General features: G+C 45.2%; 1 protein-coding gene across 1 annotated transcript in view; it reads right to left on the bottom strand.

The window, feature by feature from the left end:
• Positions 1-3,452: 3,452 nt before the first annotated feature.
• LOC140415164 (mediator of RNA polymerase II transcription subunit 30-like) overlaps positions 3,453-20,619 on the bottom strand; it is a 41,053-nt gene continuing 23,886 nt past the window's right edge. The window contains exons 3-5 of the mRNA XM_072501032.1: positions 10,604-10,762; positions 9,261-9,353; positions 3,453-3,699 (exon numbers count right to left, since the gene is read on the bottom strand). Coding sequence (XP_072357133.1) covers positions 3,604-3,699; positions 9,261-9,353; positions 10,604-10,762 — 348 coding nt within the window. The 3' untranslated portion in view covers positions 3,453-3,603. The remainder of the gene's footprint in view (positions 3,700-9,260; positions 9,354-10,603; positions 10,763-20,619) is intronic.

Genomic DNA, 20,619 nt, shown 5'->3' with positions numbered 1-20,619 from the left:
AAATGTTTTAGAGATAAAGATAGATAGTTTTCTGAAGAATAAAGGGATTAAGGGTTATGGTGTTCGGGCCGGAAAGTGGAGCAGAGTCCACAAAGGATCAGCCATGATCTCATTGAATGGCGGAGCAGGCTCGAGGGGCCAGATGGCCTACTCCTGCTCCTAGTTCTTTTGTTCTTAATTAATACCTGATTTCAGCTTCTTCTCAATGGGTTGTTCACCAGAGGTGCTGGAGCTCACACCAGCACTGCTAGCAACTACAAAATGGAGGAATCACTCTCATGCCCAGCGCACATGACGTCAGTGTACAGGGCGTGTGACATGCTCTCTGCCGCCACTTCTGGAGAGAAGACTCCATTGATTTAAAAAAAAAAATTTTTTTAAAGAATGTGCTCCTGGCTCAGCACGTTGACGTCAGGAGGATGCGGTCTGCCTTGCTGGACTCTGGGCCTGCACTGCTGAGGGGGCACGCATGAGCAGGACGCCCAGCATTCTGAAAGCTGGTTGCAGCTGGCATTTTAAAATGCTGGTCACGCCCATTGGGTACGTCTTCACGTGAACAGGAACGCCCCAACCGATGGCCCCATGACCCTCTCGCGTGGGGCATGGTATAAATCAGATGGAGAATAGGCAATACAGTAATCATGGTTAACTTCGATCTTCACATAAGCTGGGTAAACCAAGTGAACACAAATGCTGTGGAAGACTGATTTCTGGCAGGTATTAGGGATGAGTTTCTAGAGCAGTTTATGCTGAGGAACCAACTAGAGGACAGACTATTCTAGATCTAGTCTTATGTAACGAAAAAGAGCGAATTAATAATCTAGTTGTAAAATAACCTTTCAGGATGAGTGACTACAAATGATAGAATTTTACATTATGTTTGAAAGCAAGTAGGTTCAATCTGAAGCCAGTGTGCTGAAGTTGAAAAAAGAAAATTATGAAGGCACGAGGGACAAATTGGCCGAGGTGGATTGGGAAAATACATTAAAATGTCTGTGCGTAGATAGCTTACAGCTCCTACACATTCCTTGGAGGTGTAAGAACCCAAAAAAGCCAGTCAACCATGGTTGACAAAAGGATATTAAAGGTTAAAAGAAAAGACTTATAAAGTTGCTAGAAATAATAGTAAATTCAACGATTGGGAGTTTTTTCAGAATACAGCAAAGGAATGCCATGAAACTGATAAAGAAAGGACAGAATATGACCACAATGTAGCAAAAACATAAATGGACTGTAAAAGCTTCTGTTGGTATGGAACAAGGAAACATTTGGCCCAGCAAATGTGGGCCCATTCCAGGTAGAGTCTGGAGAATTCATAATGGGGAATAGAGAAATGGCAGAGAAACTAAATGATTACTTTTGTGTCAGTTTTCACTGAGGAATATACAGCTAATCTCCCAGACATAGAGATCTAAGAGACTAGGGAGAATGTGGAGTTGAAGGAAATTAGTACAAGTAAGAAGGTTGTATTGGACAAATTAATGGGACTGAAATTTGCTAACTCCCCAGGGCCCGATCTTCATCCCAGAGTGTTGAAAGAGGTTGTTTTAGAGGTAGTGGATGCATTGGTGATCACCTTCCAAAATTTTATAGGAACCATGGTTCCTGAGACTCTGGAATGGATCCTGAAGATTGAAAGGTAGCAAATGTCACCCCACTATTTAAGAGCGAGCAAACAGGGACCACAGTTTGACATCAATGCTCGGGAAAATGCTAAAATCTATTATAAAGTATGTGATACATGGACACTTGTAAAATCATGTTTTGATTGGGAATTGATTATTGAAGCTATTTATGAATGGGAAATCATGTTTGATAAGACCATAAGACATAGGAGCAGAATTAGGCCACTTGGCCCATCGAGTCTGCTCCGCCATTTAATCATGGCTGATATTTTCTTATCCCCATTCTCCTGCGAAGATGAACTTGTTGGGAGTTTGTGAGGATGTTACTAACAAGATTGACAAAGTTCTTTTTTTTTTTAAATTTAGATTACCCAATTATTTTTTCCAATTAAGGGGCAATTTAGTGTGGCCAATCCACCTACCCTGCACATTTTTGGGTTGTGGGGGCGAAACCCACGCAGAATGTGCAAACTCCACACGGACAGGGACCCAGAGCCGAGATCGAACTGGGACCTCAGTGCCGTGAGGCAGCTGTGCTAACCACTAGGCCACCGTGCTGCCCTAAGATTGACAAAGTTGACGGTCGTAGTATATTTGGATTTTCAGGAAGCTTTTCATAAAGTCCCCCACAGGAGGTTGATTAGCAAAATAAAAGTACATGGGATAGGGGGCAATATACTGGCATGGATTAAGGATTGGCCAACAGGCATAAAACAGAGCAGGAATAAACGGATCATTCTCACATTGGCAGGTTGTGGCTAGTGGGGTACTGTAAGGATCTGGACTTAGACCCCAGCTGTTCACAATATATATCAATGATTTGGATGTGGGAACCAAATGTATTATTTCCAAATTGTGAATGATACAAAGCTGGACGGGAATGCGTGTTGAGAGGAAGATGTAAAGCAGCTACAGGAGTGTTTGGACAGACTTTGAGTGAGCAAGAACATGGCAGATGGAAAATGTGGAAAAATGGTAGAAGGAACATTTGTGCAGAGTACTTCCTAAATGGTAAGAAATTAGAAAGTATGGATGTACAAAGGATATCTTTTCAATAAGGCACTGAAGGCTAACATGCAGGTGCAGCAAGCTATTAGGAAGGCTAATGTAATGTTATCCTTTATCACAAGAGGATTTAAGTGCAAGATTAGTCAGGTCTTTATTCAATTGTATAGCAGCTTGGTTTGACCACACCTGGAGTACTAGGTGCATTTTTGGTCCCTTTACCTTAAAATGGATATTATTGCCGCAAAGGGTGTGCAACGGAGGTTCACCAGACTTGTTCCGAGGATGGCAGTACTGTCTTATGAAGAGGGATTGGGCAATCTGAGCCTAGAGTGTCGAAGAATGAGAGGCGATTTCATTGAAACCTACAAAGTACTTAAAGGACGAGACAGGGTATGCAAGATGTTTCCCTTAGTTGTGGAGTCTAGAACCAGGCGGTACAATTTCAAAATAAGGGGAAAGGAAGCCATTTAGGACCGAGATGAGGAGAAATGTATTTACATACAGACGGTTGTAAATCTTGGTATTCTCTAACCCAGAAAGCTTAGCCATTGTCTATGTTTAAAGCAGAGATTGATAGATTTCTGATTAACAAAATGGAAAGGATTATGGGGAGAGTGTAAGAGCCTTTGAAGCGTCTGATCAGCCATGGTAATATTGAATGGCAGAGCAGACTCGATGGGCTGAATGGCCTCCTCCTGTTCCGAGGATCACCATTTCACCCAAAAATAATAACACGTTGGTTCAGTGAGACTCAAGATGTTGGAGCAAATTAACAGGGTAAAGTTCCTAAACTGTTAAATCAATCCCTCCCCAAATATACACTTTTTATGTTTTGCTATTTTATTTGTAAATGTAGAAAAAGTTATATTTACAGTGCAAAAACACACCAACTACTTGAAGGTTTCCTCGTTTACAAGGAACTAAATAGAGAGGTCAGTTTGTAAAACAAAATGGGATTTTCGCCCGGAGCTTAGTTCCTCATTGCCAGCATAGAATTGATGTCCCAAATGAGATTCCGTAACTGGTCCATAATGTGCTTCAGTTCTTGGTTCTTCTGTTGGAGCTTCTGGGAAAACAAAGAACAGCCCCATATTTAAGAACAGGAAGAGCTGATATTTCCTTCCTCCTTTTGACAGATCTTAGCCATGTTGCCACTATTTTTGGATGTGACTAAACTCCAATCTACCCCCTCAGGTGGTCGCAAGAGATTCCACAGCTATTTCGAAGAAGAGCAGGGGAGTGGCACCCAGACAATTCCTCAACCATCAGTGAATCTGCCTCCTCAGCCCTTTCAGGCAGTGCATTCCAGGCAACAATAAGTAAAAAAATATATTCTCATTACCCCTCACTCTTCCCCCAGGTCTTTAACCTTAAACCTGTGTACGCTGGTTACCAACTCTACTGTCAGAACAAAGTTTCTCCCTGTTTACTGTCAAAATCCTTCACCTCTATCAAATCTCCCTTTAGCATTCCCAGCTTAAAAAGGAGAGCCATCTCAGCTTCTGTAGTCTTTCCATATAATTGAAGTCCCTCTATAAACCAAAGCACTCCGTTGTACACTACGATGGATCTGCTGTCCTTGGGAGCCCCAGATCTGACCCCCAAGATGCACTGCTTCAGTCTAATGAACTTACTCAGATATATCAACACTGGGAGCTAGTAGCATTTGGCATTTTGTCCCCCCCACAATGATGATTACACTGACCTTTTTGCTAATTATTTGCAATTTGCTTTCAGACATGAATTAGCCAGTAATTGGAGAGTTATCTGGCTCAGGTCCATAAAGCACAAGAGCCCTTGACATTTAAAGGAAAAATAAGCTTAATGAGCAATCTTTTCCACAAAATGGATATCGCACAGACAAAAATAATCTGATATTTATGAGTGACCAAGAACATAACATGACCTCTGGTTTAACACTTGTAATATAGCTGGCATATGAATAAGGCAATAGTTCACTGCTGTTCCTATCTCAACCCAGAGTCAATCTGTACTTAATTGTCAATCAGAGTATAGAATTCTGATGGACAAGAGAGAGGGATAGAAGAGGAAAGAAAAAGGGAAGGGCAAGTGTATGCACACAACAATGACCCATCAATATCCAGTTTCTATTTCTGCTGAAACACTCAAAACTTGGATTGTTCATTGAAAATCTGAGTAATTTAATAATAATAATAATCCTGATCAGTGTCACAAGTAGGCTTACATTAACACTGTAATGAAGTTACTGTGAAAAGCCTCTAGTCGCCACATTCCGGCGCCTGTTCGGGTACACGGAAGGAGAATTCAGAATGTCCAATTCACCTAACAAGCATGTCTTTCGGGACTTGTGGGAGGAAACCAGTGCCCTGAGGAAACCCACGCAGACACGGGGAGAACGTGCAGGCTCCACACAGTCAGTGACCCAAGCCGGAAATCAAACCCAGGTCCCTGGTGAGGTGAAGCATCGGTGCTAAACACTGTGCTACCGTGCGGCCTAATTTCTGATTATCGTGTGACTGTAGTAATTTCAGTGAAATGAACTGGAGAGAGGAGATTTGATGGACTGAATGCCATTTTCTCATTAACGAGTTTGAATAGGGAGTCAGACAGGATATAGACCCCCTATATACAGCCAACCAGTAGCTCAATTCAGGACTGCAACTCAAAAGCACATGTATCACTATCTCCCAGGAAGACCAGAGAGAGAGAGAGAGAATAGCTGTAACCAGCATGGATCAGAAGATTCCTCGGAAGGTTATCTGGCTGCTTGAAGCTTCAGAACTAGAAATCCCCGGTGTCAACTCATTTACCCCTTGGCTCATCCTCTCTGTCCATCCAAACTGCTCCATGGGACTTTCAACCCCGGCTTTTCATCTCGGTGGTTAGTGTGTGGCTCAGAATGCCAACTATATGGGTTTGAGTTTTGTTCTGGCTGAAGTAGATCTGAGACCTACTTCCTCACCCTGTTCCAGTGAGTGTAAGACAATGGTAAACCACCACTGACAAAAGAAAATGCCAAGAAAATGGCTCTGAATGCAGCATTAGCAGTCAATAAGCCAAGGACTTGCCTTCAGGCAGAGTACACATAGCTTTTACACCAATATATATTACAAAAGCCAAGAGCATGCATGAAAAGAAAAAAAGTGGAACAGCAACATGAGAGAAAAGGGAAAAGATTTATATTTCAAAGCACCTTCCACAACCTCAGGAGTCTGGTGCTCTTTAGAACAACTGAAATAGTTGTTAGAGTTGCAGGAGTAGGCAATTCAGCCCTTTTGAGCCCATTCAATTCGATCATGGTTGATCTCCTCTTGGCCTCAACTCCACTTCCCTGCCCGTTCTCCATAACCCTTCAACCCATTACTAATTAAAAACCTGCCTAAAGTCAAAAGTCCCGGCATCCACTGCACTCTGGGGTAGTGAATTCCACAGATTCACCACCCTTTGAGAAATAATTTCTCCTCATCTGTTTTAAATCTGCTACCCCTTATCCTAAATCGATTGCCTCTCATTCTAGATTGACCCACAGGAGGAGCATCCGTTCTACCTCTACTTCTCAATACCTTTTATCATCTTATATACACCTCAATTAGATCTCCTCTAATTCTTCTAAACTCGAGTATAGGCCTAAACTGCTCAATCTCTCTTCGTAAGACAAACGCCTCATCTGAAATAAATCTAGAAACCTCCTCCGAAATGACTGCAATGCAACTACATCCCTCCTCAAATAAGGGGATCAAACCTGCACAGAGTATTCCAGGTGTGGTCTCACTAATGCCTCGTACAGTTAATCATAATCATAGAATTTACAGTGCAGAAGGAGGCCATTCAGCCCGTCGAGTCTGCACCGGCTCTTGGAAAGAGCACCCTACCCAAGGTCAACACCTCTACCCTATCCCCATAACCCAGTAACCCCACCCAACACTAAGGGCAATTTTGGACACTAAGGGCAATTTACAATGGCCAATCCACCTAACCTGCACATCTTTGGACTGTGGGAGGAAACCGGAGCACCCGGAGGAAACCCACACACACACAGGGAGGACGTGCAGACTCCGCACAGACAGTGACCCAAGCCGGAATCAAACCTGGGACCCTGGAGCTGTGAAGCAATTGTGCTATCCACAATGCTACCGTGCAACACTTCCTTACTTTTATACTCTATTCCTTTAGCCATAAATGACAAAAGTCTATTTACCTTCCTTCTGACCCGATTCATGCTTGAGGACATTCAGACTGCAACAAAGGACTCTTTCTCTGCATATAGATTAATAAGTTGCTGTTCTAATTTTGCGACCAAAATGAATAATCTTACACTTATCCACATTAAAATCTGCCAAATTTTGGCCCACAAACCTTACCTATCTATATCCATTTGCAAATTTATTATTTCCTCATGGCAACTTGTTATCCCACCTATTTTAGTCATCTGCAAATTTGGCTATAGTACCTTCTATCCCTGCATCCAAGTCATTAACAGATAGTAAATAGTTGGGGCCCTGAAGACTGAACCTTGTGACACGCCACTAGTTACATCTTGCCAACCATAAAAAGACTAATTTATCCCAACCCTCTGCCAGTTAGCCAGTCCTCTCTCCAAGTTAACAAATTATCCCTAACCCCATGTGATCTTATCTTGTGCGGCACCTTATCAAGTGCCTTCTGGAAGTCCAGCTATACTACATCCACAGGATCCCCATTATCCAACTTGGCTTGTTATATACTTTTAACATTTATTCACTGCTGGAACATAGGAAAATTCAACAGCCAATTTGTGCTTAGCAAGGTTTCACAAACCGCAGTGAAATACTAAATAACATGTATTCATTGTTAGTTAGGAGATAAATATTGGCCCATGTCACCAGAGACAAGTCCCCTATGATTCTTTGAAAAACCACCATGGAATCTTTATGTCCCCATGAAAGGGCAGACATTTAGTATCTTATGTGAAAAGCAACACCTCCCTCAGTACCGCATTCGCATTCAGTTATATTGTGCAATGTTCAGGAGTGTGTTTCTCGGGTTTACGTCAAGCTATACTGGATTGCCCGAGCAAATAGTACAAAGTTGGATAGGCTGGTACAGCTGATTTTCCTCCATTTTACTCCCATGGACACTATGATTATCTATCATCACACTCCACTAAGCTTTCTCTTCAGGGGTTTGTTTGTTTTTACAATCGGATCAAATTGAGACGCACGTTTTATTTTATGCAAATGTAAATACTATGGACTCTCTGTTACAGATGTTAAAATGTCATCCATTATTTACAAGCAACTAGCATGCAGCTGCTAGTTACTGGAGTCACATATGTAGCATTTAAATAGTAGCTTTAAAGGATCAGGTCAGCTTAGAAGCTAAACCTCACAATTAGAATCATAGAATAATACAGCACAAAATTGAAGTCATTCAGCCCATCGTACCTGCTGCTGGCTTTTTGGTACAGCTATCCAATTATTCTCACAAACCTGGGGCGGGAGTCTCCATCGGCTAATGCCGAAATCGGAAAAGACGATTGGGTGGAGAATTGGTCGGGAGGCTAAAATCATGGCCGGCGGCAGGCACCCACCAGAAGGCCATGCCCCAGTACCTGGACAGCAGCATCAATGCATTCTACTCCGCACATATAGTAAACGCTGTTGGCATATCATTAGCGGGTCTGACCACGGTATTCTCTCTGGGGCCTCCACGACGCTCTGCCTCCGCCAGGAGGAATAACCGATGCTGAAGATCAATTGTGGTTTTCAAAATCAGCGGTTGCTGAGGGACAGAGAGGGGGGGGGTAAGGAAAGTGTCCAACATCGCCATTGTGTGCTGACAGTCGTGCAGTTGGCGGGGGGGGGGGGGGGGCTTCTGCCAGGACCGGGGAGAGTAGCGGGGGGCGGCCAGGAGTTGGGCCGTGAGGTCGGTGTGGATGGGCACAGAACACCATTGCCGCAGCCTACAAGGCAGCCATGCAACTTCTCATGCCGCTGACTGCCACTGTGAACTTAGTGCCTCGGGTCATATGGGTGTCCTCGCAGGCCATCCCCCTAGGTACCCCCTGGCCCGAGCTGACCAATCAACGGGATGGGCACGCTCCAACACAATCGGTCCATCTTGTTGGCTGGGATATGCGCTTGGGGAGTGGAGTGCTCATATGCTGCAACTAGTCAGCCTCTAGAGTGCCAATCCATGGCGAATCCAACAGCGTTTTTCATTGGAATCAGTCATATTCTACATGGCATCGGTGCTGGCCCATCAACGGTTCCTGAATTGCTCCGGGAGAGGCACCGATTTTGCTGTCGTAGAAGACCACCGATTCTGTCCCGGCATCAGCACTTACTTTGAAATGGAGAATCCTGCCCCTGGTCTTTCCTCTTAAAATATTTACCCAGATCTCTTTTGAATTTTCAGCCTTTCAGACATTTTGGTGCATTCCAGAACACAACAAATCACTTAAAGGTTTCCTCTTGGCACCTCTGGACCTCCAGACTATGCCTCGGGCAGACTGCTATTCTTTAAAAACGTTGGTTGGACTGAATCTGGGGGTTTCTGAGACAGAAGCCCTGTCTTAGGTGATTTGAACCAATACCCTCCTGCTCCTTAATGAACGTGGTGCAGAAATGATTTCAAAATCAGAGACTGCGATCGCATCCACTTTACCTCAAGGATTTCTTGGCACTCTTTGTTTGCTAACCCACCAACATTCGGGAGGTCTGAAGGTCTGAAGGTCTCCTCACCCACAAAAGGAATTAACTGCAGATCGAAAAGAGAAAGATCAGCATTTGTGAAAGAAGAACAAGAGTAGCCCATTAAGCTCCGGTCTCTCTGCTCTTTAATTGGATCATTTCTGATCTATAACTCCATTTATTTACCTTACCTACCAAAAATCTGACAGTCCTGAAAGACTCAACTGATCCCCACCTGCCACAGCCCTTTGAGAGTGGGTGTTTTGGGTGGAACAGTGCTTCCAGACATCACCTCTGATCAACCCAGATCATGCCCCTCTATTTTGCATTTCCCCACTAGAGAAAATAGTTTCTCTGCATCCATTCTATTAAATTTCTATCATGTTAATCACCTCCAGTAGATCACTGCTCAACTTCTAAACCACAAGAAATACAAATACTAGGATATTCCCCAGTAATCGGTAAAGGCCGTTGTCAGGCGGGCAAACTGGAAAAGCGGCGTTGAAGCCACTGATGGCAATGGCAACTTTCTCCGCCATATAGTGTGGCATTTTGGAAAAAAAAGTTCAGGGCACTGGTCCATGACGTATCGCTGGTGGGCAGTCTCTGATTCGCCCACCCTGCCAACTTAAGACACTAATGATCCCAGGTAGTATCCGGGCAGGACCCTCTGCCTCACTGCCTCACTGAACGTTGCACTCACCTGAGCTCCCATGGGAACAGTGCTCACCAGGTGCACGCTTTGGAGATCATTGTGCTTCACACTGTTCTGACATAATCTTTGACCTGGCGGGGTGGGGGGCAATGGAATGATTCTAGGGTACGGGCCTGATAATTGTATGTTAATCAATTATTTGATGTCCCTGATGTTAAATGTCCAGAAATGAGCCAGGTCATTCAGCCGGTCACAGACCAGGAGTTGCGCGGGGGTGGGGGGTGACGTCAACCTTCCACAACAATCTTAAACTGTGTAAAACGCAACTTTACACTTCTCGGGATATTTTCAGCTCTGGTTACCAGCATCGCCAGACTCTACTGAGAGCGGATAACCTGGCCTACGTTTATGAAACTCGTCTTCATAATGTAATCCTTTTAAGCCGTGCTACAATTCTGCCATACTTGTGCTGCCTCCCCTCCAAGGTCAATATAACCTGATGGCCTTTGGCTGGCCAAAACCGGCCCTTAGTTCAGTAGTAATTAATAAAACAAGAAGGACGGAGGTGTCACTAATTCCACACTTCATTTCAATTTCCTTGGTCCATTATTTGCACCAAAAGGGAACCTATCAGAAAGAATTGTGTGTTTGTCGCTAGGCACCTCTGTTACGGAGACATCAGAGACCCCACACATCTCGCCACATTTATCGTACAACAACCGCAGCTTCTTGAAGAGCAGAGTGAGCTGGCGAAGGTGCTCCTGGAGTTTGTTGTACCGCTCCTGGTACACCACGTGATTCTGCGTTACACCGTTCGGAAGCTGTATGGAAACAAAGGATGAATATAGATTGAGTACAGGGAGATGTAAATATTACCAGCACACAAACATATAATCACTGCAACCCATTGGCCCATCTCTTACTCTCTCCGATACCCTCCTCAGTAACACCCCTTCCACTACCATCACACAACAATATTTCAGGAGAAACACAAATGGATCCGAGCTTTCACCTTGGAAATTTCCAGAAGCAAGTCAGTTAGCTGTCAAAATGACATTTTTCCACCCAGATTTATTTTTCACACAAAATACCTTGGAGAGGTACAGAGTTACTGGAATAGTGTCAAGGATGTGGAGAGAGCATTGTTATGTGGAGAGACTAGAGAAGCTGGAATTGTTCTTTTTAGAGAAATAAGATTGAGGGGCATCCTTGCTGGAGAAAAACAAGAGTTAATGTTTACGGTCACGATGACTCTCCATCAAAATCAATTCCGATGGGGTCACTTCGACCCGAAACGTTAACTCTTGTTTCTCTCTCCATAGATGCTGCCAGACTGCAGTATTTTCAGATTTCTAGTATCTGTGGGATTTTGCCATTGGTATCGACATTAAGGGGTGATCAAATTGAGGATGTCACAATCCCGACTGGTCTTGATGAAGTAGATAAAGATAAACTGTTCCCTCTGATGGGAGTTAATAACCAGTGGATGTAAATGTAAGGTAACTTTAAGGCAAAGGAATCAGAGGTGAAATGGACTTGTTTTTGCAGAGAAATTATGATGATTTGCACTGGCATAAAATCAGGGGAAGCAGATTCAATTGTAAATTTCGAAATGAAATTAGATAAATACTCAAATAGGCAAATCATGAAATGAAATGAAAAATCACTTGTCACAAGTAGGCTTCAAACGAAGTTACTGTGAAAAGTCGCCCTAGTCGCCACATTCCGGCGCCTGTTCGGGGAGGCTGGTACGGGAATTGAACCATGTTGCTGGCCTGCCTTGGTCTGCTTTAAAAGCCAGCTATTTAGCCCAGTGTGCTAAACATTCAGGGTTATGAGGAAAGAACAAGGGAGTGGACTAATTGGCTACCTGTTTCAAAGATCCAACATAGAGACAATAGGCTGAATGGGCTCCTTCTGCAAAACAAGATTCGATAAAATATTTGAGGCACCAAACACCTCTATTTTATTTTAATTGCACCTTGGAGCACTTTTCCACATTGGAAGGATTAAAAAAGCAAGCAACATTCCAACATCACTTCTTAATTAACCCAGCTGAATGGCAGCTGGAGGGATTGATTATATCCTGACTGCAGTGACCCAAATTTGTGCAGCAGGATATTTCTATCTATCCATAGCACCCCTGGTATAATCAACTTCACAAGTTCAAAAGCAAATGTGGCATTTTCAAGCGGTGTTGGTAAACAATAGCAAGAATTTACCGGCCCTTGAGGAGCAGATTCCTCACAATGAAACCTAGGCTTAAAGGGTTAAATGTCTAGGCTTGTATTCCCTCATGTATAGGAGAGCAAGAGATGATCTGACTGAGGGGAAATTCAGTAAAGGAGTTGATAGGTTAGAGATAGCGAGAGAGAAAGAGGGGAACTATATTCTTTTGTCAGTGAGTGCAGAACAAGAGGGTATAGTCTTCAAATTAGGGCAAAGGCATTCAGGAGTGACGTCAGGAAGCACTGCTTCACACAAAGGCAAGTAGAGAACTCTCTTTCCCAAGAAGCTGTTGGGGCTGAGATCATTTGAAATTTTTTTGGGAGGGGCAAGGGTATTGAAGAGGGCTGACGGATGTAATTTACATGGCAAAATAGATTTGAAGGGTCGAATGGCCTAATCCTGTTCCCATGTTATGAAACCTCCATAACACTTGTCTGCTTAGGGTAGGGGGAGGCAATTAAATTATTTATTACATGTTATGTTTTCCCATATTCTATCAGATTATTCAGACAACGAGTTCTGCTCTAAATTGCAGTATCTATTGTTATATCGGAAAACACAAGGCCTTCATGTCAGCCCAGGGACTGCTGGCTCCTTTGGTTAAAATTGTGCGGCCAGTGGGGAAGGGGGCCGTGTGAGGTGTCCAATTAGTTGGACCTTGTCCTGCACCCTTCAGCTTGCAAAATTTGGAGTCAGAATTTGCTGGAACAAAGAACAAAGAAAAGTACAGCACAGGAACAGGCCCTTCGGCCCTCCAAGCCCATGCCGACCATGCTGCCCGACTAAACTACAATCTTCTCCACTTCCTGGGTCCATATCCCTCTATTCCCATCCTATTCATGTATTTGTCAAGATGCCCCTTAAATGTCACTATCGTCCCTGCTTCCACCACCTCCTCCGGCAGCAAGTTCCAGACACGCACTACCCTCTTGTGTAAAAAAAACTTGCCTCGTACATCTACTCTAAACCTTGCCCCTCACACCTTAAACTTATGCCCCCTAGTAATTGACCCCTCTACCCTGGGGAAAAGCCTCTGACTATCCACTCTGCCTATGCCCCTCATAATTTTGTAGACCTCTATCAGGACGCCCCTCAACTTCAGTCGGTCCAGTGAGAACAAACCGAGTTTATTCAACTGCTCCTCATAGCTAATGCCCTCCAAACCAGGCAACATTCTGGTAAGTCTCTTCTGCACCCTCTCTAAAGCCTCCACATCCTTCTGGTAGTGTGGCAACCAGAATTGAACACTATACTCCAAGTGTGGCCTAACTGATGTTCTATACAACTGCAACATGACTTGCCAATTCTTATACTCAATGCCCCGGTCAATGAAGGCAAGCATGCCGTATGCCTTCTTGACTACCTTCTCCACCTGTGTGGCCCCTTTCAGTGACCTGTGGACCTGTACACCTAGATCTCTCTGACTTTCAATACTCTTGAGGGTTCTACCATTTGCTGTATATTCCCTACCTGCATTAGACCTTCCAAAATGCATTACCTCACATTTGTCTGGATTAAACGCCATCTGCCATCTCTCCGCCCAAGACTCCAAACAATCGAAATCCTGCTGTATCCTCTGACAGTCCTCATCACTATCCGCAATTCCACCAACCCTTGTGTCGTCTGCAAACTTACTAATCAGACCAGTTACATTTTCCTCCAAATCATTTATATATACTACAAACAGCAAAGGTCCCAGCACTGATCCCTGCGGAACACCACTAGTCACAGCCCTCCAATTAGAAAAGCATCCTTCCATTGCTACTCTCTGCCTTTTATGACCTAGCCAGTTCTGTATCCACCTTGCCAGCTCACCCCTGATCCCGTGTGACTTTACCTTTTGTACTACTCTACCATGAGGGACCTTGTCAAAGGCCTTACTGAAGTCCATATAGACAACATCCACTGCCCTACCTGGATCAATCATCTTTGTGACCTCCTCGAAAAACTCTATCAAGTTTGTGAGACACGACCTCCCCTTCATAAATCCTTGCTGCCTCTCACTAATACGTCCATTTGCTTCCAAATGGGAGTAGATCCTGTCTCGAAGAATTCGCTCCAGTAATTTCCCTACCACTGATGTAAGGCTCACCGACCTGTAGTTCCCTGGATTATCCTTGCTACCCTTCTTAAACAGAGGAACAACATTGGCTATTCTCCAGTCCTCCGGGACATCACCTGAAGACAGTGAGGATCCAAAGATTTCTGTCAAGGCCTCAGCAATTTCCTCTCCAGCCTCCTTCAGTATTCTGGGGTAGATCCCATCAGGCTCTGGGGACTTATCTACCTTAATATTTTTCAAGATGCCCAACACCTCGTCTTTTTGGATCTCAATGTGACCCAGGCTATCTACACACCCTTCTCCAGACTCAACATCCACCAATTCCTTCTCTTTGGTGAATACTGATGCAAAGTATTCATTTAGTACCTCGCCCATTTCCTCTGGCTCCACACATAGATTCCCTTACCTATCCTTCAGTGGGCCAACCCTTTCCCTGGCTACCCTCTTGCTTTTTATGTACGTGTAAAAAGCCTTGGGAGTTTCCTTAACCCTATTTGCCAATGACTTTTCGTGACCCCTTCTAGCCCTCCTGACTCCTTGCTTAAGTTCCTTCCTACTTTCCTTATATTCCACACAGGCTTAGTCTGTTCCCAGTCTTTTAGCCCTGACAAATGCCTCCTTTTTCTTTTTGACGAGGCCTACAATATCTCTCGTTATACAAGGTTCCCGAAAATTGCCGTATTTATCCTTCTTCCTCACAGGAACATACCGGTCCTGAATTCCTTTCAACTGACACTGGAAAGCCTCCCACATGTCAGATGTTGATTTGCCCTCAAACATCCGCCCCCAATCTATGTTCTTCAGTTCCCGCCTAATATTGTTATAATTAGCCTTCCCCCAATTTAGCACATTCACCCTAGGACCACTCTTATCCTTGTCCACCAGCACTTTAAAACTTATGAATTGTGGTCACTGTTCCCGAAATGCTCCCCTACTGAAACTTCTACCACCTGGCCGGGCTCATTCACCAATACCAGGTCCAGTACAGCCCCTTCCCTAGTTGGACTGTCAGCATATTGTTTTAAGAAACCTTCCTGGATGCTCCTTACAAACCCTGCCCAGTCTAAGCCCCTGGCACTAAGTGAGTCCCAGTCAATATTGGGGAAGTTGAAGTCTCCCATCACAACAACCCTGTTGTTTTTACTCTTTTCCAAAAGCTGTCTACATATCTGCTCCTCTATCTCCCGCTGGCTGTTGGGAGGCCTGTAGTAAACCCCCAACATTGTGACTGCACCCTTCTTATTCCTGATCTCTACCCATATAGCCTCACTGCCCTCTGAGGTGTCCTCCCGTAGTACAGCTGTGATATTCTCCCTAACCAGTAGCGCAACTCCGCCACCGCTTTTACATCCCCCTCTATCCCGCCTGAAACATCTAAATCCTGGAACGTTTAGCTGCCAATCCTGCCCTTCCCTCAACCAGGTCTCTGTAATGACAACAACATCATAGCTCCAAGTACTAATCCAAGCTCTAAGTTCATCTGCCTTACCCGTAATACTTCTTGCATGAAAACATATGCACTTCAGGCCACCAGTCCCGCTGTTAGCAGCAACATCTCCCTGTCTGCTCTTCCTCAGAACTATACTGGCCCTATTCCCTAGTTTTCCCTCAATGCTCTCACCTTCTGACCAATTGATCTCATGCCCACCCCATGCCATACTAGTTTAAACCCCCCCCCCGTGTGACACTAGCAAACCTCGCGGCCAGGATATTTATGCCTCCCCAGTTTAGATGCAACCCGTCCTTCTTATATAGGTCACACCTGCCCCGGAAGAGCTCCCAGTGGTCCAGGTAATGGAAACCCTCCCTCCTACACCAGCTGTTTAGCCACGCGTTTAGCTGCTCTATCTTCCTATTTCTAGCCTCACTGGCACGTGGCACAGGGAGTAATCCCGAGATTACAACCCTAGAGGTCCTGTCTTTTAACTTTCTGCCTAGCTCCTTGAACTCCTGCTGCAGGACCTCATGCCCCTTCCTGCCTATGTCGTTAGTACCAATATGTACAACGACCTGATTGATGCAGGTAGGGCAGTGGATGCAGTGGACTTCAGTAAGGCCTTTGACAAGGTCCGTCATGGTAGACTAGTACAAAAGGTGAAGCCACACGGGATCAGGGGTGAGCTGGTAAGGTGGATACAGAACTGGCTAGGTCATAGAAGGCAGAGAGTAGCAATGGAAGGATGCTTTTCTAATTGGAGGGCTGTGACCAGTGGTGTTCCGCAGGGATCAGTGCTGGGACCTTTGCTGTTTGTAGTATATATAAATGATTTGGAGGAAAATGCAACTGGTCTGATTAGTAAGTTTGCAGACGACACAAAGGTTGTTGGAATTGCGGATAGCGATGAGGACTGTCAGGGGATACAGCAGGATTTCGATTGTTTGGAGACTTGGGCGGAGAGATGGCAGATGGAGTTTAATCCGGACAAATGTGAGGTAATGCATTTTGGAAGGTCTAATGCAGGTAGGGAATATACAGTGAATGGTAGAACCCTCAAGAGTATTGAAAGTCAGAGAGATCTAGGAGTACAGGCCCACAGGTCACTGAAAGGGGCAACACAGGTGGAGAAGGTAGTCAAGAAGGCATACAGCATGCTTGCCTTCATTAACCGAGGCTTTGAGTATAAGAATTGGCAAGTCATGTTGCAGCTGTATTGAACCTTAGTTAGGCCACACTGGAGTATAGTTTTCAATTCTGGTCGCCACACTACCAGAAGGATGAGGAGGCTTTAGAGAGGGTGCAGAAGAGATTTACCAGAATATTGCCCGGTATAGAGGGCATTAGCTATGAGGAGTGGTTGAATAAACTCGGTTTGTTCTCACTGGACCGACGGAGGTTGAGGGGCGATCTGATAGAGGTCTACAAAATTATGAGGGGCATAGTCAGAGGCTTTTCCCCAGGGTAGAGGGATCAATTACTAGGGGGCATAGGTTTAAGGTGAGAGGGGCAAGGTTTAGAGTGGATGTACGAGGCAAGTTTGTTTTTTTTTTTTTTTTTTTTTTTTTTTTTACACAGAGGGTAGTGGGTGCCTGGAATTCGCTACCGGAGGTGGTGGTGAAAGCAGGGACGCTAGTGACATTTAAGGGGCATCTTGACAAATACATGAATAGGATGGGAATAGAGGGATACGGACCCAGGAAGTGTAGAAGATTGTAGTTTAGTCGGGCAGCATGGTTGGCACGGGCTTGGAGGGCCGAAGGGCCTCTTCCTGTGCTGTACATTTCCTTCTTCTTTGTTTGACCTCTGCCTGTTTGCCCTCCCCCTTCAGGATGCCCTCTACCCGTTCTGAGACATCCTGGACCCTGGCACGAGGGAGGCAACATACCATCCTGGAGTCTCTTTCACGTCCACATAAGCGCCTATCTGTGCCCCTGAGTATAGAGTCCCCTATGACTATTGCTCTTCTGCACTTTGACCCTCCCTTCTGAACATCAGAACCAGCCGTGGTGTCACTGCTCTGGCTGCTGCTGTTTTCCCTGATAGGCTATCCCCCCCGACAGTATCCAAAGGCGTATACCTGTTCGAGAGGGGGACAACCACAGGGGATTCCTGCACTGACGTCCTGCCCTTTCTGGTGGTCGCCCATTTCTCTGCCTGCACCTTGGGTGTGACCACATTTATATAACTGCGATCTATGACGCTTTCCGCCACCTGCATGCTCCTAAGTGCATCCAACTGCTGCTCCAACCGAACCATGCGGTCTGTGAGTTGACAATGGTGCAGCTAAAGGAAAGCGATTTCCAAGGTCTTGGTGAATGATGGGGCTAACCATCTACCTTGTGCAATAATGGGATTTAACAATTGAGAGAGAAACAGATAAACAGCAGAGAAGGAATTAGAATCAAGTTAGATACAGAAAGAGAAATAAAGAGGGAAAGAAAGTTGGATCAAGCATGAGAGAGAGAGAGAGAGAGAGAGAGAGAGAGAGATAAAATGTTCAACTTTAAATATTTCTTAAGTACAATTTACTGCCTACAGGATGCAAGTTCACCATTTTAGTTGTTCCCTTTGAGCTGGAGAGTGAGTAACATTGCTGGAACAAATCTTTTTGTTCAAAGGATCCATTGAGTACCAGCTCTAACTGCTTGTTTAGTGGGCAATTAATGCAAAAATGAATATTTAAAGTTCACAGAGGGGGGCAAGAGTGAGCGGCCGTTTCCACGAAGCGAAGGCAGAATGGTGCAAATTATCCAACAACTTGTGGCCATTCGAAAGACAAGCGGTTTCTCGCCCTCTCCACAAATTGCCGAGTGATTTACACATGGCGGGCACCATTAATCTCACCATTATTTTCCCAGAAAACTCTGTGCTCTTGTTTCAGTTTCCAACTCACCAGCGGCTGTGCTTAATAATTGGGATGGGATGGTTCAAGAATATAAGAACTAAGAGCAGGAGTAGGCAATTCAGCCCCTCAAGCCTGCTCCACCATTCAATAAGATCATGGCCGATCTCCTCTCAGCCTCAATTCCACTTTCCTGTCCATTCTCTATAACCCTTCAACCCATTATTAATTAAAAATCTGTCCATCTCCTCCTTAAATTTACTCAATGTCCCAGCATCCACCGCGCTCTGGGGTAGTGAATTCAACAGATTCACAACCCTCTGAGAGAATTAATTTCTCATCGGTTTTAAATCTGCTACCCCTTATCCCAAATCTACGATCTCTCATTCTAGATTTCCCTACAAGAGGAAGCATCTGCTCTACCTCTATTTTGTCAATGCTTTTTATCATCTTACATACCTCAACTTAATCGCCTCTCATTCTTCTAAACTCTAGAGAATATAGACCTGAATTGCTCAATCTCTCTTCATAAGACAAACCCCTCATCTCTGGAATCAATCTAGTGAACCTCCTCTGAACTGCCTTCAATGCAACAACATCCCACCTCAAGGGGACCAAAACTGTGCACAATACTCCAGGTACAATCTCACCAATGCCTTGAAAAGTTGCAGCAACATAGAACATAGAACTGTACAGCACACTACAGGCCCAACACTTTCTTACTTTTATACTCTATTCCTTTAGCTATAAAGGCCAAATTTCCATTTGGCTTCCTTATTACCTGCTGTATCTGCATATCAGTTTTCAGAGATCCATGCACGAGGACACCCAGATCCCCCTGCACCGAAGCACTCTGAGGTTTCTCTCCATTAAAACGACAAGTTACCTTTCCATTTTTCCGACCAAAATGGCTGCAAGACTGCAATTACCTGCTGTACTGGAATAAACAGGAATGTAGCCAAGCAAGAGGCTCGAACAGAGGCGGAAGAGGATTCAGTTATAAAGGCTTCAGATTAAACAGTAACAAGGATACAAGTTCAAATTCATAGGAGAAAACTTTAAGACAGATTTAACAAGGCGCACAGTCGACATGCAAAATGAACTGTGGACTGGAATACAGGAGATGGAAACTATAAGTAATTAAATACATTGGAGGGAATGAGTGCGTGAGGAACAATGTGTAGATTCTATCTGTATAGATGGAACTAGGTTGGGTCTAATTGCTTTTCCCCCTTCTTGCCCACCTATCCGTGGATCACTTTTTAAAAATGTCACTTGTTTTCAAATCCATTTTCCTACCCCCCACTCCCTATTTCTGTAACCTCCTACAACCCTCAGAGATTTGTGCTTCCCTCTAATTCTGGCCCCTTACACATTCACAACTTTCATCACTTCAAAATCGGCAACCATGCTTTCAGCTGCTAGGACTTCAAGCAATAGAATTTGCCCCCTAAACTTCTCAACAATTTCTGTCTTCTCCCCCACCCCCATGGTCTATTTTTAAATCCTACCACTTTGACCAAGGCTTTGCTCGCCTAGTCTAATGTGTGTTTGTGGCTTTGTGTCAAACAGTTTGGGATGTTTTAACAAGTTAAAGGAACTATGTAACTTCAGGGGCGACATTCTCCGACCCCCCGCCGGGTCGGAGAATCGCCGGGGGCTGGCGTGAATCCCGCCCCCGCTGGTTGCTGAAGTCTCCGGCACCAGAGATTCGGCGGGGGCGGGAATCGGGCCGTGCCGGTTGGCGGGCCCCCCCCGCTCGATTCTCCGGCCCGGATGAGCCAAAGTCCCGCCAATAAATTGCCTGTCCCGCCGGCGTGGATCAAACCACCTTCTGAACGGTGGGACAAGGCGGCGTGGGCGGGCTCCGGGGTCCTGGGGGGGGGCGCGGGGCAATCTGGCCCCGGGGAGTGCCCCCACGGTGGCCCGGCCCGCGATCGGGGCCCACCGATCCGCGGGCAGGCCTGTGCCGTGGGGGCACTCTTTCCCTTCCGCCTCCGCCACGGTCTCCACCATGGCGGAGGCGGAAGAGACTCCCTCCACTGCGCATGCGTGGGAAACTGTCAGCGGTCGCTGTCGCTCCAGCGCATGCGCCGCCCGGAGATGT

The sequence above is a fragment of the Scyliorhinus torazame genome, chromosome 1, assembly GCF_047496885.1.
Source record: "Scyliorhinus torazame isolate Kashiwa2021f chromosome 1, sScyTor2.1, whole genome shotgun sequence".
In the NCBI taxonomy this organism is placed as follows: Eukaryota; Metazoa; Chordata; class Chondrichthyes; order Carcharhiniformes; family Scyliorhinidae; genus Scyliorhinus; species Scyliorhinus torazame.
The sequence above is the reverse complement of the archived record's forward strand: the minus strand, read 5'-3'. Positions and strand labels throughout refer to the sequence as shown.